This window comes from Electrona antarctica (assembly GCF_951216825.1).
Source record: "Electrona antarctica genome assembly, chromosome: 6".
NCBI lineage: Eukaryota > Metazoa > Chordata > Actinopteri > Myctophiformes > Myctophidae > Electrona > Electrona antarctica.
Window position 1 is genome coordinate 11,961,587 of NC_136811.1, and position 27,936 is coordinate 11,989,522.

Genomic DNA, 27,936 nt, shown 5'->3' on the forward strand with positions numbered 1-27,936 from the left:
GCCGTTTCACTCATATGGATATGAAGAATCAACTGACTGAGAGAAAACGCTATTGTTACTGCTGCGTAATTTGTTACATTTTCGCTAGAAACAGGTCTCTTCTCGGGTATTACACATAATGATAGAGAGCCACGAGTTCCGCAGGATATACAGCTGACCCCGACCGGGCTCTGATCATGATAACACACAGATCCGACCCGTACGGGTCTCGGGTCCTGTGGGGTATACTTTCAGAAACTCGGGGGGGGGCCTGTGAAAAGCTCAACATCAAACACATTGATTTAACCCATTTTGGGCGCGAAACTCTTTTGGTGTTAGCATTATGTTGTGCTTTAGCTATTGAAAAATAGAAAAATCGAAGAACGGCTGACATAGAAACATAGCTTTTTCAGAAAACTGTCAGGATGTAGAAGACATTTTTAGAATCTGATCTCAGGTCAAAATGGGTTAAATCGATTATAATTGAAAATAAATCGATTTTTTTATATACAAATCGATTAATAATTGATCCCTATTTTGGCAATGTCACTGTAGGCGAAGTAAAAAAAAAACGAGGTAAAAGTGAACATAGCGTATCTATTTTTGCACGACAATGTGATGTCATGGCTTGAGTGGTTAATCCATTTGTTGATATACAGTACATTGTTTAAAAAACTATTTGTTAAAAACGCGCTTTTCCATCATTTGATTTCATGAGAAAAGTATAATGGATGGAATAATGATAGAGAATGCATACAGTAGTTTGCAGCTCTACACTGGGTTCTCAAAGTGGTCCTGGAGTCCTTGAACGGGTTCGAGGCAGAGTCCCATGCAGCAACACCAGTTATATATAGCATAGAAAGTCAGTTGGACCATTTTCACCCTATATACATCCGCTATCTGAAAATAGACGATCACAATGTTTTGTTTTATCTGCAAGCTCACAACGTGTCGACGTTGTGAGCTTGCAGATCAAAAAAACATCCTGAGCAAATATGAAATATGTGGAATATTTTAGAAACATTGTAACAACATGAAGCTTTACGGGGTATACAGTGGGGTATATATATACCTATAGCACAAAGTCATTTTCAGATTAATTTGGAGGTCCTTGAACACGGAAAAAAAAAGGTTTGAGAACCCCATATGGAGTCTAGCTGTCTCAGTGTCCAGGTGTCCAACTGTCCTGGTGTTCTGTAGGTGTTCAGACTCCAGCAGGTGTCCAGACTGCACTGCAGCTGTCCGAGAGCTTCTAGAAGAGGACGATGGAAGGTTGCTTGAAGGTGACAGTGGCCGGTGACAGCGGGCAACTCCCTTGGTTGAGCAGATGGGGGGGTGTCTCTGGGTGTGTGTGCGTGTGTGTGTGTGTGTGTGTGTGTGTGTGTGTGTGTGTGTGTGTGTGTGTGTGTGTGTGTGTGTGTTTTCCGTGCGCAAGGATTCTGTGTCCGTCTGTGTCTGTTCTTGAGAGATTGTGTATGTGGGGTATGTGGTGTGTCTTGCTTTTTGCATGGTTGTGTGTGTCACTCTCAACCCGGCCTGTGGGGCATGACAAATTGAGGGGATGTGACAGTGTGTATGAAAACAAAGTGTGTGTTTGTGCGTGCGTGCGTGCGTGCGTGCGTGCGTGCGTGCGTGCGTGCGTGCGGCTTCACTCGGGCGTAGAGTGCAGCCGTACAGGAGGACATGGAGGGCCAGAGTCAGAGATGGAGGGGTCAGACATGTCCGTGGTCATTCCCATTTTCTTAAGGGACCGCTCGTCTGTCACCGACATCGAGCGATTGAACGCCGGGCGAGGGGTGGCGGTCGAATCTGAGAGAGAGAGAGAGAGAGAGACAGAGAGAGAGCGAGAAAGAGAGAGGTGGGTTAAGGGGAGGGGAAGGAAGTGAGAGTTTTCTAATTAAATGTTGTGAGTGGAAAGAGAGAGATCAATCTGTGAGTCTAAACCTGTGGTCCAGGGCCCACTGGTAGGCCGTAGGCATATTGCAAGTGGGCCCCCAAATTAGCCTCGGACCTTGACTGTGACAATCCTGTCTGGGCAGTTTTGGAGGTAAATTAACCCATTTCGACCGAGACCGATTCTACAAAATGTCTTCTAAATCATGACAAAAGTCATAGGTTTCTGAAAAACCTATGTTTCTATGTCAGTCGTTCTCAAACATTTTCATGTAAAGGACCTCCAAAAACATACATGTAATTGGCCGCCGACCCCCATCTGAAAATATGATGTTCCTGCAGGGACCTCCCCAGAAGCAAAGATTTGAGTTAAAAACATTAACTCAAATCTAAAAAATAGCAGATCTACTATTTTTCAATAGGTAAAGTGTAACATAATGCAATAAACACCAAAAAGGGGTTCCCGCCCAGAATGGGTTAAATACGAAAAATCTACATTCTTGGACTTTCTTGGAGCCTTGACCATTCGGCCAACTGTTATGGACGTAATATCCTTTTCATTGTGACGCTGATGAATGTATAAAACAAATTCCATTGATCACGGACGGAACACAATTGAGTCGTTATAGTAATCATTGAGATAAACATGCTCTGAGTGAGTTTGCACACGGCCCAGACCCCCCCCCCCCCCCCCCCCCCTGACCACTTGAGATGAGAGGTTCACTCGTCTCAAGGGCCCACTAGAGAAGTGGGCGCTGATCCAGAGATGGTTGGAGAAGGAGCCACTATGACTAACTGTGGATATTCTTATCACACCAGGCACAAGGATGGGTGGAGAGAGGACACCAGAGAGACCAGCGTGGGGAACCTTATCTGACTCCCAATTTTTTATTCGGTATTACTTAACCTAGTTAGACCTGAGGCCAATTGTAAAATAAAAAAAGTCATCTAAATCCTAAGTTTTCTTTTTTTTGTGACCAACTTTTTATTTTTGTTTTTTTAAAAGAACCCCGGGTTAGCACAGACATTACAGGAGAGGGAAACAACAATTAAGCATACGTATAACATAATGTTTCTTTTTCTAACAAAACTAATACTTTTCTGAAATGTTTCTATGTCAGTGGTGCTCAACCTTTTTCATGGCAAGAACCCCCAGAATTATCTATATTTGGTTGAGGACCCCCCATCTGAAAATATGTTGTTCCTGTGACCCCCCCAGATGCAAAGATTTGAGTTAAAAACGTTCGCTGTGAAAAAATATACCGGTGTATATACAAAGATTTGCGCCACATTTTCACGATTTTTCAAAAATAGCAGATCTACAAGCTAAATATACTGGTATATATACAAAGATTTGCGCCACATTTTCACGATTTTTCAAAAATAGCAGATCTACAAGCTCGTGGCATGGCACTCGGTGCGACGCTACGAGCTTGTAGATCTGCTATTTTTCAACAGCTAAAGTATATAGCAACACCAAAAGGGGTTCCCGTCCAGAATGGGTTAAGATGTGAATCTATCTTGGTCCCTGTGTTAGTGGCTCTCATTGGAATTCACCTCACGTGTGATCTGTGATTCTGTGTCTTTGCTTGTATATCAAACCCTCCAGAGTCGACCACGTTGATTTGCTTTCATTATTTCAGATGAATGGACTGTGACTCCCTCTCTTGATTGTAGAGGCTAGAGCTGGGATGGGGTGCAGAGGCACCATTTGGCCCGTAGGGGGTGTCAGTGAGCGGTAGCCAGAGCAATGACTGCAGGTCTGTTAGAGCCCTGCACGCACGCATGCACGCACGCACGCACGCACATACACACAATCAGAACCATGCATGGAAGCAGACATGTGCCCTCGCATTGAATGACCCATGGACTCATAGCAATTGCATAGAAACACTCAATTGAACGTCACTTACACACATGCATACATTATCCAGCCAGACATACATTGACGCGCGACCACACACACACACACACACACACACACACACACACACACACACACACACACACACACACACATATTAATCGTATACTAACACATACACACACACAGACAGACACACACACATGTGCATGTACACACATATAGGCACGTACACTAACATATGGCATGCATCCAAGCTAGCACACAGACCATATTGTTGGTTGCGGCTCTCGTGTGTGCAGGACAAGATAAGCCGTAAGGTTCACTAGACAGACCTGCAGAGGGCACGCACGCACGCACGCACAGAGTGCCGCGCTACGAGCTTGTAGATCTGCTATTTTTGAAAAATCCTGAAAATGTGGTGCAAATCTTACCGGTATATATTGTTTCAGAGCGAACGTTTTTAATTAAAATCTTTGCTTCTGGGGGCGTCACTGGAACAACATATTTTCAGATGGGGGTCCGTGGCCAATTACATATAATTTTGGGGGTCCTTGACATGAAAATGTTTGAGAACGACTGACATAGAAACATTGGTTTTTCAGAAAACTGTCAGGATTTAGAAGACATTTGTAGAATCATCCTCAGGTCTAAATGGGTTAGTATTGTATTATGTAGTTTGGGTGGAACTGCTACATACTTGCTGTACGTTGCGAGCCTTGCAGATCGGCTACTCGTGCCTCTTTCTTATAGCCTATAATTTGACCATTTCAATTGACTTTCAGGGTTCTGAACTCATTCATTTTCAGTGGAAACGATAGAAGTGGAGCGGTTCAACCCCGGTGCATGGACAAGGGGCCACAGGTTGAGGCACTATAGGCTCTCGTGGTCCGTTCACATGAGCAGATGCAAAGAAATAGGGGGGGGGGGGGGGGAGTCCAGATATAGTCTTCCCACTATAAAGACGGACGTCCCTGGATGAATCGGAGAGTCCGATCGAATCATATTAAGTCATATAATAATCAGTTCTGGCCCAGAATAAGCTATATTTCCCATATATGGGCTGTGATCTGGCCTATAGTCCTGAACGTCACCGGAGTCACCGGAGGACGTCATCATAACGTCATCGTGAGGTCATTTGGCTTGCTGGGCCAGCTCAACTTCAATTTGGAGCTTTGTGCCTTTTGCAGCGCATGCAACTACAAACGTGGGATTTGCGCTGTATAACTTCATGTCGCTGCAGGCTTCCGTTGAAAATGAAAGGTAGACTATATCTTTGCATCTGCTCGTGTGAATGCATCAGAGTCGCGGGAGCCCGTTGGCTATGAGAGAACTAGATATTCCAGTATACAGTGACATCCATGTATCCAGGCATATAGGCCCCCAGCAGGCCTCACATCCATGTATCCAGAGACACATAGGCCCCCAGCAGGGCTGACATTTGCAGTAAGTGCTTCACACGGGCAGGTAATTTATGTAGAACATCTGGTGACAGGAACAATAGAGGTTTTTTTCCCCCTCCCTGCCTGCCTGATGCATTAGCATGAGAACAATCTGCACTCTTCTGCCTCATATAGCTCAGCCTGCCTGCATGCGGGCACCAGAGAAAAGCACAGCATGCAATTGAATGTTGTCGTTTTGGAGCAAATGAATAGATTTAAGTCATTCTCGTCATATTGGTGTACGTACGCAACTCAAAAGGCGCCGAGCAGTGTTGCCATGTCTGCTTATTGCAAGTGACTTGCATTATAGAGTGTAAACTAGAGTCATATATTTTTTACATTTCCGTGCCTGCACCATCTGTGCTCTCTGCTGCTTATTCTAATTGAACAGCGAATAGAAGAATAATCAGTGCGGAGGACAGTCGTCTATTTCAAACACTTTACACGATTCTATTTGCTTTGTGTGAAGCACTTTGCACCTGTCACTAATCGCTTATGGCTGACTGTACTTCAACTGTCTCTCCTCTCCTTCAGCATCCTCTCCTCTCCTCTCCTCTCCTCTCCTCTCCTCTGCTCTCTCTGTCCTCCTGATACTCTCCTCTCCTCTCCTCCAATCTCCTCTCTATTCTCCTCTCTCTGTTGATTGACCCTAAATTATCATTCTCATTTGCAGTCTCTCCTCTCGTCTCTCTCCTCTCCTCGCCTTCAGCACTCTCTCTCCTAAGCTCCTCTCATCTCGTATCCTCTCCTCCAATCTGCTCTTTCCTCTCCTCTCTCCTCTCTTGACCCCCCCTCCTCTCCTCCAGCGGGGGTGTGTATATGTACTGTAGGTTCAGTGAAAGGTCACGGGGTCGCGGTACGGTAGCCTACCTGTGTTCTGTCCACATTTCACCTTGCTGTTGGTCATCTCCTGCAGCTCTCTCTCGTACTCCCTCACCTCCTCCAGACTCATCCCTGCATGTGGAAACACATTGAATGGCTCATGAAATATACATGCCGGATTTCACTCAATTGATTTTCACTGTACTTACCGGTGTGTGTGTGTGTGTGTGCGCGTGCGTGTGCGTGTGTGCGTGTGCGCCCGTCCCCAAATGGTTTCCAGCCAGTTCTAGCACCAACATGGAATTTAGATCACGGTTTCCCAAACTACTGGGTCGGGACCCATTTGTGGTTCGCAGACCAATTTGTATGCGACAACGGGCCCTATTATGCGTGTCTTAAGTACCAGGTCTCATGACTTAACTTAAGACCTGGAGGCGTGGTCAATGCTGTTTGGCCACTCAGAATAGCCAAATGGCATTGATCACGCCTCCAGGTCTTAAGTTAAGTAATAAGACCTGGTACTTAAGACATGCATAATAGGGCCCTTTATTTCAAAAGATTTTTGAAAGTCAGAAGGAGGAGAGGACACTGGAGGAGCATGCATGGACATTTCAAGTTTTTTTACAAGAAAACCACCAACGTTTCCACCTTACGGTCTTCATCAGAGTCATGAACCCTGGGGGCAGTATTATGCATGTCTTAAGTATCAGGTCTTATGACTTAACTTAAGACCTGGAGGCGTGGTCAATGCCATTTGGCTATTCTGAGTGGCCAAATGGCATTGATCACGCCTCCAGGTCTTAAGTTAAGTAATAAGACCTAGTACTTAAGACACGCATAATACTGCCCTGGACATTTTTGAAAGTCACTTTGCGCTGCGTTGTGATTTTTTTTTCCTCATGAAAAAGTTTAATTTAAATACTGTATAAAATATATAGAAACATCAATTACCCGTGACCAATAAAAATGTGTCCGAGATCCACAAATGTGTCCCGACCCACTAATTAAGCAATATTACACGAGAGGGTGTGCGTTACTTACTTACTTCTACAGTGGTCTCTAATATATCTATCTAAATGACAGTTTTAGCATTGTGGGAAAACAAAAAAACACCACAAAAGAACACCACAAAAAATGAATAATGGTCATGTTTGGTGTGAATCAGTATGTTGTTATTACTTGTTACTGCGAGAGTGAGGTCTAGCCAACACCAACTCGGGATTCCTGGATCACTGCCCTCCACAATTTCCTATCCAATATCAGTATGAACCAGGCCTTAATTGTTCTATCTTATACAATGCACCATTTTATACATGCATGTTTTGCGCTCTGCTTGCGCACAACCAGGCCATGTATGGCCTACTTGTGTGCAAGACGCACGTTGGCACCTCGACAGAGTGCATTTCTAGTTTTTCCTGTGGCAGATTAATCTGGTTTCTAGGCTATACATGCATGTTGAATAGAAGACAGCATGCACGACTCCATCTCGTCTCACTCACTTTCATCATTTTACCGGGTCACGTCGGTCAGACACGACATTTTAAACAGAGAAGAAAACCAGCACTCACGGAATTAGCTTTTAAGGCACTTTTACCATAGGTAGGTTAGGTATGGCTAATGCTGCAGACAAGCAGCACACAACGAACGCGTTGCGGCAGAAGCCTTCGTCAGCGTTGTATACTGCACACAAAAACTAATGTCACATTTATAGTGTCCGTGGTTGTAACACACCCTATGTATGAGACGGACAAGTGCACCGCCGGTTTGATAAAGAACCTATTCATATATAAACCTTCCTTGACTGTTTGGAGAAACGTGGGTTGACTTCAATTACTCGGTCCTGGTGCTGTCTGGTGATGGATTTAACACATGAACAGTTGAACACTGTCAAACTTCCAGGCTTTGCCTACATTATTGGAAAGAAACGCTGATCTTTATTATATTATGAACTCTACTAAACTTCGATTTCCAGGCTATGCCTGATTATTATAGAAAACATCCTAGTAAAACTCCGAGAGCCGAAGACTGAAGACACCTGTAGCCTTTCTATACCACGTTTGATGATTTTCCTCCATGTTTCAGCATGTATTTAAATATGAAGTTGCGGGTTGAACAGAATTAGGAGTTGCTCCTTCTTTAATCTTTATTTTTTAAGAATGATTGGGACGAGGCCCCTAAATACCGCTAACTTTGTAGGCTACTATTGTCCCTTGTGTTGTAGAGACTAGCCCTTACCCGTTGTGAGATATTGCACCCCCCCCCCTTGTGGCCGTGTGGGGTACTGCGCCCTGGGTGCGTTTTAATTCACTAATAAATGCATTATTAATCTATAATTTGTTAAATTGAAAAAGGGCTTTGTTAAGACCTCCATATTATTATGGTCAATGCCTGTGTGAAAAGTGGGAGTGATTGGTGCAGGCAGTGAGGAGCTACGGCAGTGTTTCTGACACACATTCAGACACACATTCAGACATTTGGTTAATTATAGTATGATGATGATGATGATTATAGTATGATGATGATGGTTAATTATAGTATGATTATAGTATGATGATATAGTATGATGATATAGTATGATTTTGATGGTTAATTATAGTATGATTATAGTATGATGATATAGTATGATGATGATAACGACTACCTTTTGAGAGAGGGGTGGATTGTGCTTTATTAGTGTATTTCTAGGGAAGAGAGGCCTTAAGACATCTCTATTAATCGTTGCAAAACAAAGTTTTCTAGTGATGTTGTGTTGCTCAACCTATCTTCTCTTCGAATAAGCTTTGTAGCTACTTTAGCACTTTAATATAATATTCTATGCGCTATATAGGTCTTCCGAGTATTGACCCTCAACCTACCTCTTCTTTTTAAGGACTCAGCCAATGGTGCCCTATTAACACTATTATTAATGTCTTACTGTTTAGATGTGTTGTAATTGTTGATGTAAATGTTATGCGACTGCACTTTTGGTACTGGGATTGGTTGGACGTTGTTTGGACACGGACAGGGGTTGGCGTTACAACCACGGACACTATAAATGTGACACTAGTTTTTGTGTGCAGTATACAACGCTGACGAAGGCTTCTGCCGCAACGCGTTCGTTGCGTGCTGCTTGTCTGCAGCATGCCGTACCTAACCTACCTATGGTAAAATACATAAGTGCCTTAAAAGCTAATTCCATGAGTGCTGGTTTTCTTCTCTGTTTAAAATATACATGCACGTTACCTTTAAATGTACACTGTGTGTATATCCAATCTCCAATGGAATGGGACCGTGATGATATACTCTTTGAGTTCCATTTCACTTGTATTCACTTTGTGTGTGTGTCAGAGTTGCAACGCACCGTGCCATTCGTCGATCCAAGCCACCGCTTGCCTGTGACCGACCAACAGGATGTCCCGGATGTTCTGTGAGGAGTTTGGAAACACAACTGGTGAGAAGCGAGGGAGAAATGGTGAAAAATATAACATTTATATACAAATAAATGAGTTGGTTGAGAGGCCTAGTACACACCCAGATCCACACACAGAAACATTGTTAATTGAACCACTTCAACTCTGCGTGGTTTAGGCCAGGGGTTCTCAACCCGTGGGTCGCGACCCCTCGGGGGGTCGCCAAATTATTTTAGGGGGTCCCCAAATTATTTTCAAAAATATATATATATATATTTTTTTTTTTAAATTTTATTTTCACGATTTTTCAAAAATAGCAGACCTACAAGCTCGTAGCGCGCCACTCGGTGGCGCGCTATGAGCTTGTAGATCTGCTATTTTTCAATAGCTAAATTATAACAATGCTTAAAACACCAAAAGGGGTTCCCGCCCAAAATGGTTTAAGGTTATTGTAGCAGTCAATTTATATTGGGGGTCGGGAGGGGGTGGGGCGGGGCGGGGCGGGGGTCCCGAGACATTGCCAAAGCATTTCCGGGGGTCCCCGGCCAAAACCGTTGAGAACCCCTGGTTTAGGCATTAGTCATTATAGGTGAAAATGTTTCCAAGAATTCCTATAGATTCTCTTTTGACAAAAATAAAAAGACCTATATACAGTATAGGCATATGCAGGGGCTTAGAGACAAACTTAAGAAAGATAATGTTTTTGACCCTTTTAGAGCAGATCGCCAGATCCGGACATATACAGTAGGTAAAATACAGTCTATATGCTAATTTTATTTGTGTACTTGTCTATCACAAGTCCATTCTTGCTGACTCTGTCAGACCAAAGTGTGTATGTCTGCTTTGCTTACACCGACCAATCACAACCTCTATTATTACTAGAACATACCTGGCTGCATGGCGATGTGCACCCAAACCCAACTACATGCAGACGTACTGTGCGTGCGTGCGTGCGTGCGTGCGTGCGTGCGTGCGTTTTGGGGACCACAAATGTGACTACAACATTGCACCGTTATTGAGTCGGCTCTCGCCAGGTCAGGACAACCAAAACCGTCCGTCCAGTCTCTACAACAACCTTGCTTTATACATGAGAGAACATCCAAACAGGAGGCACGCACATCTCAAATGTTTTTGACAGGTGCAGGGCAGGTCAGGTTGTGGCCTCCTGGTGGCGCTATAATAGGCCAATGTGAAAAGGGTGCCATTTCTTCATACGCCTTTGATGGCAATTGGATGATTTGAGGCATTTTGTTCCAAAAATGTGTTTTGCAAAAATCAACCTGTTGGTGGCGCTATAACAGGCCAATGTGAAAAGGGTGGGATATATTCCTCAGCCTAGTAAGAAAATGTGTGAAAGATTTCACGTAAATTGCATGCTGCGTTCATGATTCTTTTGTTCAAAACGGGGCAATCTTGCAAACTGTGAAAGCCAATTATAGCCAATTAGGATGGAATATGAAATATCGGACAGATCCGACTTGAGCACATGACCATAGAGATACTGTGTAACGATTTGTGAGATTTTTGGACAGAATCTGGAGGAGTAATATCAAAAAATGTGTTTTACAAAAGTCGGCCTCCTGGTGGCGCTATAAAAGGCACATGCGGAAAATGCAGGTCAAAGGTTTGTCCTTAGCCTCTAGGGAGTGTGCATGCAACGTTTCACGCAGATCGGTGCAGTTTTAGGTAAAACATGTGAAAAGCTGCCTCATGGTGGCGCTATAACAGGCCGTTCTGGAAAATGTGGGGCAGAGGTTCATCGTTGGCATCCAGGGAGTGTGTGTGCAAAGTTTGGCATCGACCGGGTTAACGGTGCCGGAGATTAGCTGTACACAGACGGACGGAAGGACGGACACACACACACACACACACACACACACGGACGGAGTGCAAAACATACTCTCTCCCCATGCCTTCGGCCTGGTGGAGACAAATATGCATACAGAAAGAAGGTAGGAAGTCTGCACACCGTTCTTAAAACTCACTCAGTGCCACAGGACGCCTTTGGACGCCTCCCCTTTATGCTCCCAGTAGTTTATTAAGAATCAATGGTCAGGAATCAACGTTTCGACCCCTCCCGGTCTTCATCAGGAATGGAATTCCCCGGAGGGGTCGACACCGTTCTTAAATTACTAGGAGCTTACGAACGGTAGTGCTTTATACATGTCATGATTTTAATATTCCATTAAAACCGGGAAAACATCTCTGTCATTTTAGACTTTTAGCACTGGGCAATTCAAAAATATCAGATATACAAGCTCACAATTTGCTATTTGTGAACCATTTTTTGTGTCTGAAACATTCATAGTTTAGACTGCATGTTGTCGAATGGGCCTGCAGGTCCTATGAATGAGAAGTAGGACCGTTACAACATTGCACTGTGCTGAGCCAGCTATCTGTTCAGCTCAGATCCCTTCCTCTTCTCTCTGGCGTTGCATAATAATAATAACCAACCTTCTGGGTTACGGTGGGTACCACGACTGCGGCTACAGAGCATCATGTAGCCCGCGGCAGAAAATGCTAATAAACACCTTGGATCGATTGGTCAACCCACCGAGGAGAAGCACGGATGAGGACAGAATGTTTCCTCATTTTAGAGTAGGATGATGACAACCCCCCCCCCCGTCGATCAATCTTCCACACAGAGCTATATTTCATTCTTCTCGTGCATGGATGGAGAGAGACAGACAGACACGGTATAGTGTCATTTACTCTGTACAAGGAATTTGTACTTTACTTGAGTATTATACATCCCAGATCCACATTATTGTATACTTTTACTCTACTACATTGATTTGAAAACTTTAGTGGTTACTTTGTAAGATTTAGATTATCGTTATAAAACATATACATTGACCACTTCAGCTCTGTATACATTTCGGAATTTTCGGCCATTTGAAAAGCCTATCTACAAGCTCACACAATGCGTCACATTGTGAGCTTGTAGATCGGCTATTTTCAAAAGACTTTATACATTCAGATGCCTGAAGGTCTTCGACCGAAACGTTGCCTGTAAATACATTTGTATTGCAAGTGCAGACGGTGTGCGGGTCTTTGGGCACTTTATGTGCATTCTTCTGAATACATTGAGCCCTGCCTACGCACCCGCCTCAGAGCATACAGGTGTGCATAAGACTTTGTTGCCTATACATTTGAAAACTTGAAATAGGACATTCTGCATATTGAGTACTTTCTACTTTGGCATTTTGATGCCAATACTTTAGTACTTTTACTAAAGCACATTTAGAATTCCGGACATTTACTTACAGTATAACAGAGTATTTCTATATTGCAGTACTTTTTCCACCAATGGTGCTGCGTTCGTTGGCTGTTTACAGTAAACAAACATAGTGTTGTGAGTGTTTTGTTTGAAAACTCATGAAATGGGGGACATTCTGCAAAATGAGCCTACTTTTACTTTTGATACTTTTGTTTTGTAAGACGCATGTTTGGGCCTTTTTTATGCCTTTATTGACAGGATAGGAAAGTAGCCTGACAGCAACACGCTGTCAGGCTACTTTGGAGTCTTAGGCCTCACTCAGACCTTTACTGCATTGCTGTATGCTTGTTGGATGAATGTTGTGTAGTGTCATGGCCGCCCCAATGCATTTCCAATGGGAGTCACATGGTTTGACACAACATTTGTGTTGTATGAAGGGGAGGGGCGCAGTCGAAACACAGCCGAAAGCCATACAACGGCTTGTAGTCCAAAATGTGGACTACAAACCATGTGACTTCCATTGGAAATGCATTGGGGCGGCCATGACACTACACAACATTCATCCAAAAAGCATACAGCAATGCAGTAAAGGTCTGAGTGAGGCCTTAGATGCATGTTTGGGCCTTTTTTATGCCTTTATTGACAGGATAGGAAAGTAGCCTGACAGCAACACGCTGTCAGGCTACTTTGGAGTCTTAAGGGTCCTGACCGCCAGCCCGGGCCGAGTACAGGTCTTTTACTTCTATAGGCCTACTTGTGCTTATTGCTACGCCTGCTTTTACTTTAACCCATTTTGGGCGGGAACCTTTGGTGTTTTTAAAGCATTATGTTATACTTTAGCTATTGAAAAATAGCAGATCTACAAGTTCATAGCGCGGCACCGAGTGCCGCGCTATGAACTTGTAGGTCTGCTATTTTTGAAAAATTGTGAAAATGTAGTGCAAATCATTGAATATATATTCTTTCAGAGCGAACGTTTTTAACTCAAATCTTTGCTTCTGTGGGGGGGTCCCTGGAACAACATATTTTCAGATGGGGGTCGGCGGCCAATTACATATAATTCTAGGGCTCCTTGACATGAAATCGTTTGAGCACCACTGACACAGAAACATAGGGTTTTTCCAGAAAACTGTCAGGATTTAGAAGACATTTTGTAGAATCGTTCCCGGGTCAAATTGGGTTAAGTTAAAAAAATGTCCCCACCACTGGAACTGGTAAGATCAATTTGTCTAAGTGTTTAAATGAAAACATATTACTGCTCGCCCCTAGCTAGGACTAGGATTATATCCTGGCTGCATGTACCTTCCTTCCCCCATAAGCCTCCCACACAGCCTTTTCACAAATTAGACAATAATTATCGCCTCATTTAAAATACATATTAAACCTACACGAGGGACACGCACCAGCCACACTCCACTTGTTTTGGAAAACTAGACCGAAAGCTCATTAAAATAAGCATGCAGTCATGTTTTCTCGCTGGTCTATTGTCAGACTCTGTTGTATTGCAAGAAAGGACCCATGCAAGACAAAGTTGTACAACGGGATTCAAATGGAGCACAAGGAAGCAAATCCAATTAGCGGTGGATGACTTTTGTTTTTATGCAGTATGTATCGTGCTGCATACAAATGGACCGTGAACTCTACTGCAGGCCATCCAGCCAAAAGAAGCCATGTGTGGCTGCAGTGTTAGATTCTCTAAGGCCTCACTCAGACCTGCATTGCTGTATGCTTGTTGGATGAATGTTGTGTAGTGTCATGGCCGCCCCAATGCATTTCCAATGGAAGTCACATGGTTTGTAGTCCACATTTTGGACTACAAGCTGTTATATGGCTTTCGGCTGTGTTTCGACTGCGCCCCTCCCCCTCATACAACACAAATGTTGTGTCAAACCATGTGACTCCCATTGGAAATGCATTGGGGCGGCCATGACACTACACAACATTCATCCAACAAGCATACAGCAATGCAGTAAAGGTGTGAGTGCACCCTAAGGCTGAGCTCACACCTTTAATGCACTGCATTGCTGTTGTGAGTGTCATGGCCGCCCCCAATGCATTTCCAATGGAGGTCACATGGTCTGTTGTATGGCTTTCAGCTGTGTTTCGACTGCGCCCCTCCCCCTCACACAACACAATGTTGTGTCAAACCATGTGACCTCCATTGGAAATGCATTGGGGCGGCCATGACACTACACAACAACAGCAATGCAGTGCATTAAAGGTGTGAGCTCAGCCTAAGACTGCATGATTTTACTTTTTTTATTTTTTTTAACCAGGAAGTGGGACACACATACAACATTAATAATTAATAATAATTTTTGTCATGATTTCTTGAACATAGCTGATCTACTGCAACAGTGGATGCATATTGTATGTAGTCTACTGCAGTTATTCACTTTATTTATTTCAAGGACCCCCAGTTTGATATGCATTGGGCCACGGACCCCCATTTCACATTACCGTTTTATCTTTGGGACCCCAATCTACAGCGTCAAATCCTCGGCATTCATTAAACTCATATACGGGTCCAATTTGGTTCCATTTCTATACACACTTGGAGTTACAGAGTCTCGTATGGACGAGTCCATTTGGTTTCTATAGCCTAACTATCAATGATGTAGCTGGGGAGTGGGGACCCCCTGGAACCCCCTCAAGGACCGCTGGAGGTTCTCAACATGTGGTCATGTTGAGAACCAGTGGTCTATGGAGTTGAGCAGAAGTTCATGTTAGCATTTTACCATGCAGTATTATACATTATAAACACAACCAGCGAGGCACACGGCAGCCATATTGGAAAGACATTTGGCCTCTTCCTTACTTCCTTCACAGCTCTTGCCAATTACACTAATGAAGGCTCTGTTCCAGACCAAACAGAATCAGGGTGCTGTTATTGTGCATGTTGGTTCTGGCTGTATAACTCAGAGTTAAACGGTTAGGGTTCAAAAGGAACTTAAGTTAGTTCAATAGATCCAAGGCGGATTACTTGACCATAACATGCTCTGAAAATGCACTCAGATGGGTGGGCGCGAATTAACGCACACCACGAAGAACGCTTTTGAGGCAAACGCTTTTGATATGTTCAAGTGGGGCCTAAGGTTTGACAACCACTACTTTACTAAGATGTGGGATAACAGCCTGGTTGGTATGGTAACTTGTCTGCAATAGTTTGAAATGACAGATTGCTTGTCTGGTGCACTGCAGACTGACAATGCCATGACAATTATCCCTTCAAACAATGAATGAGCAGGCTATTATCAGACACACACACACACACACACACACACACACACACACACACACACACACACACACACACACACAAGGTACTCTAGTGATCCGTTCTGCACAGTTCTTGCATTGCATTGCGTTGCATCTCCTCCCTTCTGGTGGCAGAAGATTTGAGCTTTCCACAGAGCAGGCTGAACTGTCCTGAAGATATTGAAACTGGCAAAACACTACGGCTTTAATGATAATATTAACGTAACGTACGATTTGTTTGCTTTGTTTTATTTGAGATACCGATATAAAGCAGGAACCTAAAGTATACTATATCAGTTCCATTGATTCAAGCCGTGATTGTTCATTAACCCATTTTGACCTGAGATCAGATTCTAAAAATGTCTTCTACATCCTGACAGTTTTCTGAAAAAGCTATGTTTCTATGTCTGTGGTTCTTCGGTTTTTCAAAAATAGCAGACCTACAAGCTCATAGCGCGCCACTCGGTGGCGCGCTATGAGCTTGTAGATCTGCTATTTTTCAATAGCTAAAGCATAACATAATGCTAACACCAAAATTCCCGCCCAAAATGGGTTAAAATAAACATGCACTGGAAATGCATGCGGCCCACCCATCTGACCACTTAACACCATAGCAGATAGTGGTATATACTTTGTACTTGTGCTACTTTTGCACAACACCATTGTGCAACTAGAAAGGTCGCAATTTTAAAAAATTGCAAAGTGTGGTTGCCGCAGTGGCTCACATATGCCCCTCCCACTGATATTGCCAGCCAATTACAATGTCGCGTCACCCCTGCGATCATGCGTAAGTCATTTGGAGGGGATTTATCCCCCAAAAATCATGTTTTTGCGACAAACGGTTACATTTCTCGCATTTGCGGCGCCCCCTATGGATGAAAATGGAATTGCTTTTGGTACTTGGTTGATTTAACCACCCGCGACATGTGATTCAAATTTGGGATGGATCGGACATTTCGTTCGGGATTTTAGGCATTTTGTGTAAAATAGGCCCGTCCCACTAACTTCGGAAGCCGATTACGGCCGAACGATACGCACTATCAAAATTCCGCCTGTGGTGTCTTCATCGGAAAGGTCCAGAGATCATGTGTACACATTTTTGTGAGATTTTGACAAAATCTGTAGGAGGAGGAGCAAAAAGTGTGTTTTGGAGAAAATTCAAAATGGCGGAAGATCTATCATGACGCAAATGGGCGTGGCCTATATGGGGAGATGCGTCATGGCCCAAGGAATACAGGGAGAAAGGAATTTTGAATTTACGACCTACGGTTCAAGACTTATAAGCCAACACGTATAGTGGGCTGTTATAGCGCCACCATGAGGCCGACCGATATAATTATAAGTTAATTAATTTTAGTAAGTATTACGAATTATCCCTCCAAGTTTTGTAACTATAGCCCTTACGGTCTCCGAGGAAAAAATACTTGAACGTGATTTTTCGCATTTTCCCATTCATGTCAATGGGGAAATTTAATTCACTAATAAATTCATATCAATTAAACTATACAATATTTCTCTTAGCAATGAGCAAGCACACCATTTCCGATTTTTCCGGTCAATTTGACATATGGGTCAAGTGCGTACAGTTAAAACTGTGGGAGGAGTAGCGTTTCAAAAAAAGGGTTACTCCAGTATAAAAAATAAAGTGTTACAACTAGAAAGCAGTTCCTGTAGAAACTGCGTGGGCTCGCTAAAAACGCAATGTATAAAGTTATAGCTGTGTCTGTGGGACCACCCACCAAGTCTGAACACTGGTTTTTCATTTTTAAGTTTTCTTTTTTAAGTTTTTTATTTTTAAGTTTTTTTTTAAGTTTAAAAAAAAAAAAGTTTTTAAAAAAAAAGTTTAAAAAAAAAAAGAAGTTTAAAAAAAAAGTTTTTTTAAAAAAAAAAGTTAAAAAAAAAAAGTTAAAAAAAAAAAGTTAAAAAAAAGTTTTAAAAAAAAAAGTTTTAAAAAAAAAGTTTAAAAAAAAAAAGTTTTAAAAAAAAAAAGTTAAAAAAAAAAAAGTTAAAAAAAAAAAAGTTTAAAAAATATATATTTTTTAAGTTTATATTAGTGTTCCTATTGGTGGTGTAAGTCCATAAACAAATTGTCAGGACTGTATCATGCTGCAAACAAAAGTTAGAGCTGTGTAAAGGCCAGCCAATGGGAAGACAGAAGGGCGGGGCTTAAGCAATTAATTAAGTACAGCGTGCTCCTATTGGTGGTCTAAGCCCATGGAGCAAATTGCAAGACTGTAGCATGCTGCAAGCAAAAGACAGGGTTTTTGTGTGTGTGTGTGTGTGTGTGTGTGTGTGTGTGCGTGTGCGTGCGCGTGCACGTGCGTGTGCACGTGCGCGCGTGTGCATGCATGCGTGTGTCTGTGACTCTGTGTGTAGAGCCTAATTGCACAAATAGCAGACCTACAAGCTGCGTGCGTGCGTGCGTGCGTGCGTGCGTGCGTATGCATGCGTGTGTCTGTGACTGCACAAATAGCAGACCTACAAGCTCACAAGGTTTCGCAGAGCAACTCATTGAGATCTTGTAACTCTAATGTCAGCCCTGTAATTAAGCCCTTATATGTCTCAGCTGTGGGAGAGTAAAACAGTGCTTCACTATGACTGGGAGATTTCAATGGGCCTGAATAGGGAAAAACCTATGCCCGAACAAATTGCTCTATCGCAAAAAGTAAAAGTCGAATGCAAATATTTTTTTCACTTTGAGTGGCCTGAGCCATTGAGGTACAACATGTGCGATGGTGGTGTTGGTACGATCGAAAATGTGGTTATAAGAGCGAGTTAAGAATTGTCTTCACGATACTTTCCTCGTAAGAATTATACAATGGAGGTCAATGGGCAGCTTGACTGTATTTGTGTCACTTAAAAGGCCGTAGTTCACATTCTGTATGTATCTGTGCTTTGGTGGTTACATTGTGTGAAAGAGGACATGTGTGGCTACAAAATGACCAAAGAACATCCGTGTAAAGTGAATATTTTGGCCAGGACGACAATTTGTTTGGTAGATTTCCGAGGTGAAGCATTTCAGTTTCCACACTCTACTCAAGGAGGCCCCGCACTCTAAGGGCGCACTAATTAGACGATACGGCCTGCGATTGAACTGCGATATCGGAGAAACCGTGTAACATATTCGAATACGGTTTGAACCACGAAAAAGTCCACAGCCGTGTGAGCTAGCTAAAGTTTAAATCACGTTTCTACGACAAAGTATGCCAGAGTAATGAGGCTGCAAAAGTGAGGTTGATTTAGAGATAAAATCCCATACATTGTCTATGAGAGAAACATTTTATAAATAAAGTTAAATATTTTAAAAAGTATAAACTTTTTCAAAACAACTTTTTCACCAATGAAAATTCAAAGATTGATGAACATTTTAAAGTTTGAATGGAGTTTCAAAGTGAAAGTATGACAGAGTAATAAGAGCACAAAAAAGTCAACTGTGAAAAATGGGACGTTTCTCCCATCGACTCTCATTATAAAGAATGTCAAAAAAAGTTAAAAAGTTAAAAAGTTAAAAAAGTATAAACAATTGTAAAAATCTAAATGCAAGCACACATAACTGCAAAGAGCTGAACAGTTTGAAGTTTGAACTAAATTTCTAGCATAAAGTGTGTGAAAGTAGTAGGAATTCGAAAAAAGGGCGGAAATTGGAATAAAGCAAGAATAAATATAAACTGGCAATAACTAGTGTGTGCTCGCTGTTGCGAGCCCACAATTACAATAGTCTGGTTGCCCCTTTAGGGCAACCACACTAATTAATTGAGTAAATAATCGACAGCTGCGCAGCCCTAAAACTGTTTTCACGACATAGATGTTGATGAATGACTGTGGATTTCCCTATTGGGACATTGTTGTTCCTTATCTTATACTAACAGTAAAGGACAGTGTTGGTTGCTGGTAATGATGGTGGGCCAACCTCTGGAAGCTTCTCTGTATACCAAAGTATACATTTTGGTCGACAAAATAAACTGTAGATTTAAATAGTCAACTCAAATCTTATGACATTTAGTCGACTGAAACTAGACGAAACCTAAAACATTTCACATGACTAAGATATGACTGAAACTACACAAAAATGTGCTGTCACAATCAACACTGGTACAGTATATGCGACTGTGTGTGCCGTGCACTAAGGCCTCATTCACACTATTGAGACAGCTATCTTGTGTCTTGTCCGTGTTTAATGGCCGCCCCAATGCATTTCCAATGGAAGTCACATGGTTTGACCAAACATTTTTGTTTGATGGGGGGGAGGGGGGCAGAACACAGCCATCAAACAAAAATGTTTGGTCAAACCATGTGACTTCCATTGGAAATGCATTGGGGCGGCCATTAAACACGGACAAGACACGGACAAAAGACAGGTGTCTTTTAGGTGTGAATGAGGCCTATAAGCCTTAATGTGTTCTGGCCTCACTTTGTGTATGAACTCCTCCGTCCGCCCCTGGAGGCCGTAGACCTCGAAGCTGCACTCCACCCTCTTGTAGGAGCACATGATGGGGTCGCTGCGGTCCTGCCAGCCCTCCTTCAGAGGCCCCCGGCCCGTCCGACTGGACTGCCAGAGGCTCAGGTCCTGCACAGCACAACAACGCACATAAGGGACGGGATTTATTTAGGCACGTTGCGCTGTGTTAGCAGGTTTACAGAAACAAGGCAAGTAAGAAGAAGGAATTAATGAAGGCACCGGAGCAGCCGAGTACGTGACAATTAACGCTTTGATGTCAATCCATCTTCATGATGAATTGACGTTGAAACGTTGTTCACGTGCATGATGAGATGAGATATACTTTATCAATCCCCAAAGGGAAATTGAGGCGTTACCGCAGCATAATGTGACCAGATAAATAAAACTACTAGACAAACAGACAGAGGTGGACATAAACACACACAACCAGGGCCAACATAATTATAGGACCATAATGCATTGGGGGAGACAGTTCTTATGCATTTGCATTATAGAGTCCGATGGCAGTTGGCACGAAAGAGAGTCTGTACCGCTCCGTATGGGGGGGGGGGGGGGGGGGGAGGTGAGCCTTCGGCTGAAGAAGGTGCTCACCCTATCTAATCCTGCAGCACGACATACAAAGGACGGGAGCATGGAGTTTACGTTTGCCCCTAATCCTCCACTCCGCGACTGACTGCAGCCTTTTCCATTCTGAGGCCCACAACAGAGCTGGCCTTCTTTATGATCTTATTGAGCTTGTTGAGCTGCGAGGCCTTGATGTATGTTCAATTGTACATACATTTTGTTTTCTCATGCCAATAAAGGCAATTGAATTGCAATGCAATTCAATTCAATTCAATTCAATTCAATTCAATTCAATTCAATTCAATTCAATTCAATTCAATTCAATTCAATGCGATTGAATTGAATTGAATTGAATTGAACTGAATTGATGCATTGCATTGCATTGCATGCGAGTAGCTTGCCTGCACCCTGTTATAAAAAGGCTTTAGGTTGTCAGAGTTTGCTCCAGTGAGTTCCTTCTTCTTACCAGACCCGATCCGGACCAGCCTGAATTTGGCTTGAGGCGCAGCCAGTGGAACCCCTTTGTTACAATTTAAGAGTGTTTTTGTGTGTATATGAAAGTTGAGGGGTGTGTATAAAATGGTTTTGTGTGTATGTGTGTGCATGCGTGCGTGTGTTTGGAGTTTGAGAATGTGTGTATGAATGAGATTGAGCGTGCGTGCGTGCGTGTGTGTGTGTCTGTTTATGAATGAGTTTGATAGTGTGTTTGTGTGAAAGTTTTGAGAGAGTGAGTGAGTTTGTATTCATAAAAATGGTGTGTGACTCAGTGTGAGAGAGTGTTAGTGTGCTTAGAGAGTTTGAGTGTGTGTGTGTATTTTATGTCTGCGTGCACGCTTTTGTGTGTGTGGGAGGCCGGGCGCATATAAATGTGTGTGTGTGTGTGTGTGTGTGTGTGTGTGTGTGTGTGTGTGTGTGTGTGTGTGTGTGTGTGTGTGTGTGTGTGTGTGTGTGTGTGTGTGTGTGTGTGTGTGTGTGTGTGTGTGTGTGTGTGTTGTGAGTGTAATTAGGCAGGCTGTTTCTCAACCTAACCTCTGAGGATTGTGTGTGCTCGTGCGATAACAGCCTGGCTGGAGCCCCGTTTATGTTCCGTCGCGCGGCCATGCCGCACGGACCAAAAGAACGCCGACCTACAAGCTCACAAGGCGTGGCACCCGCGAGGCCTCGTGAGCTTGTAGGTCTGCTGTTTTCCGTCGGCGAAGTGTGAATTTGGCTTAACATCTTTGACCACCACTGATGACTGGAATGTGCTTGTGTCTGTGACTTCACGCTCCCACGCTTACTTATCAGTCTGGCTTTTTGATGTGTCAGAGTTTTGCGTGTGTGTGTGTGTGTGTGTGTGTGTGTGTGTGTGTGTGTGTGTGTGACCTTTGTCTCCGGAGATAGAGGAAATGTGTGATGTTGGCAGGGAGGGAATTAGAAAGATTATAGAGAAACACTGGGCGAGGTCACTGCGCCATGGGCAGAGAGCGTATACAAGAATATATATATATGTATATAGACAGTATGGACTATGGACAGTTTACCGGATTTTTCCAAATAGTAGCCCGGGCAGTAGCGTGCACAGATAGACACTAGGTGGTGCTAGAGCACCTGCCCTTTGCCCTCTGGACAGCAATGTGCCCTTTTCTTTTTTTTAACAGTGTACAATGTACAGTATGTGGACCATGGTGACATTGATCAATTCTTGATAAAAAGCTTCCAATATATTATTTAGGGCCCCAAAATCAATACATCTCACACTATTAAGGCAACCGGCCAGTTCCACGTGCTGCACAAGGTGCCCTTTTTTCACTTGAGCACCTGCCCCTCTAAATGTCTGTGCACGCCACTGAGCCCGGGCATTGTAATAGGCCTATCTCACAGCCCTTCCACGCCCCCTTTCCCCGCCCCCTTTTCTGAGCTAATGGTGTTGACGTGACATCACTCCATAGACATTACATGTTAAAATCCATGAGTAAGGCTATGGACCAGAGCTACATCCCTACCTGCTTTCTCTGCACCATTTAAGGCCGTTTCCAAATGTTAAAATGTAAAAGACCAATATTATTATGAAGAAAACAAGATGGTAAGACAGCTAAAACAAATAGAATAAAGTTTACCTTCAGAAAAAGCGTTGTTTATGGCTTCTGAATGTAGGTCTTTTAACATGTAATGTCTATGGAGTGACGTCACGTCAACACCACTAGGTCTGGAATGGGGGCTTGGAAAGGGGGCGGGGAATGGCTGTGAGACAGGCCTATAGACAAAATCGATTTGTACCCGGGTGTTTAAAAGGAACCAGGCGGCTAATTGCAGAAAGCTTTTAATAATTTTTTGCACCGGCCTGCACCGAGCCATTCTTTAGTTACGGTTTCAATGGGCTACATATGCACACAGTATAACGGGCTGCTTCCCTACTTCCTTAAGTTCCTTCACAGGTGTTACCGATGATACTAATTAAGGCTCTGTTCCATTTAGTGTGCAGTGGTTCTCAAACTTTTTAATTTCAACGACCCCCATTACGGGTCCATGTGGTTCCATTTGTACACTCTCAAAGTTACACACACCCGTACGGGGCGATGTGGAACCCACTCAAGAACACTTAACAGACTTACTGCTTGTGACGTAACGTTCCGCCAGAAGGAATCCAACTAGCAACTGCTTCTGGCGTAATACTCCGTCTGATAAGCTTTATTATTGATATCAAACCGGATCGCTGATTTCAATTTTTTCATTATTATTTTGGCTTGGCCTTTCCTTCTTTAGCGATCCTAGACCGGGTTGCGCAACCTCGCTCCCGTCCGCATCCCATTATACAGGCTGACTAAAAAGCTGAATAATTCAAAATCTACGGAGCTCTCCGTGGTTTGGATGTAACGCGCGATGTTCAGAGGTCTTGGGTGGTCTAGATGGAAACGTTGGCGCTTTCTAGAGCAAGGATGGCTATATTTTAGCTCGCTAGCATTGACGCTATTTATTTAGTAAAACAGGATGTCGGTCCTGTGTGTGCAGCCTTCAAATCGCCTCGGAAGTCTGAGGTTGGCTGTGCGTCCAGCAGGTGGCAGTATAAGTGTGGGCCAGTGGCTAGCAGAGTGTTTCCATAATGGGAGGGAGCCAACATGCACGTTGCACAGCACCCTGACTCTGTTTGACCAGAATGGAACAGAGCCTTCATTAGTATCATTGGTAACACCTGTGAAAAGGAAGTAATGAAGTGGCCCAAGTTCTTTCCAAAAATGGCATGTGTGCATATAGCCCCGTTAGCGTGAAATGGTGTCACTGTGTCAGACTCTGGGTGTATAACAGGAACCAGGCCGTCTATTTGAGGTAGGGCTACTATTTGTAAATAAATTGTATATGCTATACATTCAGTAAACCTGTATCTTTCTGTGTGTTAATATGACTGTCCCGCGCAAATATCGGACACCGTCAGAGCGGTGATGTGACACAAACTTGTGTGTCGCCAACGTTCAAATGCCCAGGGGGAGTTATGTCGCACTAGCGCTTGTCCAGATAAAATAAAGAAGAAGGAAGGCTTTGCATCAGATCTTTAAAAAAAAAAAGCTTCACCTGGCAAAAGCTCACCTGGGTCCGTGGTAATAGAATAAAAGAAATACATCTGAAATGTACGAGGAACAAAAAGTGACGTGACGAAGTGACGAACTTTTGCTATGTTTGAATAGGGCGTAAGTGGTGAAGGTAGTAAGGTACTGCATATCTGCACGTTTAGGTCTCCAGCTGAAAAAGTTTTTGGGTACCCCTGTTTTTAGCGGATGAATGTAAGTCAATGCAAACGTCCCAAAAGGTTGCAAAAATACAACATAACGCCTGTGTGTGTGTGTGTGTGTGTGCGTGCGTGCGTGCGTGCGTGCGTGCGTGCGTGCGTGCGTGCGTGCGTGCGTGTACCTCCGCCTCTTTGTAGTGTTTTTCAGGGATGGGGTCAGAGAGGATGTCCAGGAAGCTCACACTCCCCGCTGGGGTCGGTGTGTCCCCGAAAACCTGCACAGCACAACAGATGGAGCGGGGTCACATTCTGTACTGTACCAGAATAGACCATTACTGTTACTGTACGCACACACACACAGTCACGCACGCACGCACGCACGCACGCACGCACGCACGCACGCACGCACGCACGCACGCGCGCACGCGCGCACGCGCACACACGCACACACACACACACACACACACAGACACACACACAGGTGATGATACGGTTCAGTAGATGAGCGAGTGTCTAGAATAGTGAGGCTTCATACCTACACAACAACAACAACAACCACACCCCCAGGGCCTCACAGCGAATCACAGCGGAGCTGCACACACATACACTAGTCTACGGAGCCAAGGTTATAATCGTTTTGTATTTTTCACTATATTTTAGTTTTAGTTAGTTTTGACATTCTTTTTTCTAATTGTGTTTGAGTTTTAATTAGTTTTCAGGGCAGGTTTGCTTGTTATTGTTAGTGTTGTCCCGAATTTTTTTGTTTTGTTTTTATTTGTTTTTATTTCGTTAACTATAATAACCTTGCTACGGATGCTCGTACATGCACGCGCACATGTACGCACACAGAGAGAGACAGACAGACAGACAGACAGACAGACACAAACAAACACACACACACACACAGAGAGAGAGACACACACACACACACACACACACACACACACACACACACACAGAGAGACAGAGAGACACACACACACACACACACACACAGAGAGACAGAGAGACACACACACAGAGAGAGACACACACACAAATATTTGAGAGACACACACACACACACACACACACACACACACACACACACACACACACACACACACACACACACACACACACACACACACACACACACACAGAAAGAGAGACACACACAGAGAGAGAGAGAGACACACACACAGAGAGAGAGAGAGACACACACAGAGAGAGCCAGACAGAGAGAGTTCTGGGGAAAAGAGGGAGACAGCGAGGGTGAAAAACATTTGTTCCTTCATTTATCCTCGTTTAGAATTAACTCTTAATGGCTCTCAGGCACGCACGCACGCACGCACGCACGCACGCACGCACGCACGCACGTACGCACGTACACACACACACACACTATGAACTATGATATGAATCGAAACAATAAAACCGCATCTGTTGTTGTGTATATGCGTCTGCCAAACCAAGGTTGACTTATTGCGTTGTTGTTGCGTACCTTTTCCGATAGATTAGTCTGCAGCACAATAAACTGGACTTTATTGGATTGCTGCAGTTACATTTTGTAAAGCGGGTGTACCGAGAGAACCTTACAAGCAGAGAATATTTCATCTATCCATACTGACAACTGATCGTCGTCAGTTTGCATCCATCTATCATGGAGTTATCCAAAACCAACAAAACATTAGTTTGGCTCCCGGGGAGACATCCAATTTCTCTTTCGGGTCTTGAACTACAAAGGATTGTGAATGACTGCTGTATCATTTCAAATGTATGTCAAATAAAACGGAGAAGTTTTATTTGAAAAGAAATGCTGTGTTGTCCTGTTGGGTTTTGTAAATGTATATATCCACCGGATATGAATGCGTTCGTTAATTTGTGCGCTAAATGACTTGAGATCTGTTTCACCGCGCAATTCAAGTCAATGAGGATAATATTTGTAAGGATCGGTTTCTAATCCTATTGAAGATAACTCACCAGTACATGAGGTTACATCACAACACAACACAAACCAAAGTGTCATTTTAAAGGTATAGCCGCTATAGCGTATGTGATTTGCTTTGGTCAACATATAAGTGTTAAATGAAATAGCTCTGATATAGAACTAATTTCTATAGAGTGTTTGTTCAGCTCTGTATTAAACAGAAAATGCATTTTCAGGTCAGGATTCCAATGTGATCCAATCAGGATAATAAAGAACTCAGACAAGATATAGCCTACCGATTGAACGTGCAATTGGAAGTGTTGACACAAATATATAAATGAGAAGACAAACTTGGAACTGGAACAGTATAGAATTGAAGCATGTTGAACGTGTACTCACTACTTACTCCTGATTGGCCATTTCAGGTCAAGGAATTGACACTAATTAGCCCTACGGACCCCCATTTGAAAGGATTATGTCAGGGAACCCGATAAGAGAAGATGTTTACGGCTCTTGATTCTCAACCATTTTCATTTCAAGCACCCCCAGTTTGACATGCATTTGACATGTATTTGTCTACGGACCCCCATCTAATTTCTATCTCTGGGACCCCCAATGTATATTGTAAAATCAATGTTAATTTAACTCTGAGAGCGTACAAATGGAACCAAATGGACCCATTAGGGTCCATTTGGTTCCATTTGTACACTGTCAGAGTTACACACCCATTAGGGTCCATTTGGTTCCATTTGTACACTCTCAGAGTTACACACCCATAAGGGTCCATTTGGTTTCTAACTATCATTTAGCTGCATGGGGACCCCTTGGAACTCCCTCAAGGACCCCACTTTGGGAACCACTGTTCTACAGTAACTGTACCTGAACATTTCTGTTTATTAAAGAGCTGGACTGAACAAGGGCGACTGTGGCTCAGGAGGTAGAGCAGGTCGTCCAATGATCTATGGGTCGGCGGTTCGAATCCCGGCTCCTCCTGTCTACATGTCGAAGTGTCCTTGGGCAAGACACTAAAACCCCAAATTGCTCCCGATGTGCTGGTTGGTACCTTGCATGGCTTCCACCGCAATAGGTGTATGAATGTGTGTGTGTGAATGGGTGAATGTAATGCACTATGTAAAGCGCCTTGGATTGCGCTATATAAATGCACCATTAACCATTTACCATTTAACAACACCAATGATTACTATCAGAATACAGAGCTTTTATAATGATCAAAGAATATCACTCACCTTACCTTTAACTTGTGTAAGAAAAGAAAAGACACAACGACAAAAGACCAGATAAGACAAAAGAAAAGAAAAGAAAAGCTATGGTATGTATTGAATTTGCTGCAGGGTGCTTGTCTCTTTCTGTCTTTGTTGCCCTATCAACAGCCCTGCATTTCCTTGTCACTGATGTCCAAAGGCATTGTGTCAT

At 43.3% G+C, this 27,936-nt stretch overlaps 1 protein-coding gene across 1 annotated transcript in view; it reads right to left on the bottom strand.

Annotated features, from left to right (window-relative positions):
• Positions 1 to 1,589: 1,589 nt before the first annotated feature.
• pitpnc1b (phosphatidylinositol transfer protein cytoplasmic 1b) overlaps positions 1,590 to 27,936 on the bottom strand; it is a gene marked incomplete at its 5' end in the record, with an annotated part of 81,248 nt that continues 54,901 nt past the window's right edge. Inside the window, 5 exons of the mRNA XM_079503632.1 lie at positions 1,590 to 1,788; positions 6,049 to 6,132; positions 9,341 to 9,404; positions 20,279 to 20,434; positions 24,776 to 24,868. Of these exons, the coding sequence (XP_079359758.1) occupies positions 1,628 to 1,788; positions 6,049 to 6,132; positions 9,341 to 9,404; positions 20,279 to 20,434; positions 24,776 to 24,868 (558 nt within the window). The 3' untranslated portion in view covers positions 1,590 to 1,627. The remainder of the gene's footprint in view (positions 1,789 to 6,048; positions 6,133 to 9,340; positions 9,405 to 20,278; positions 20,435 to 24,775; positions 24,869 to 27,936) is intronic.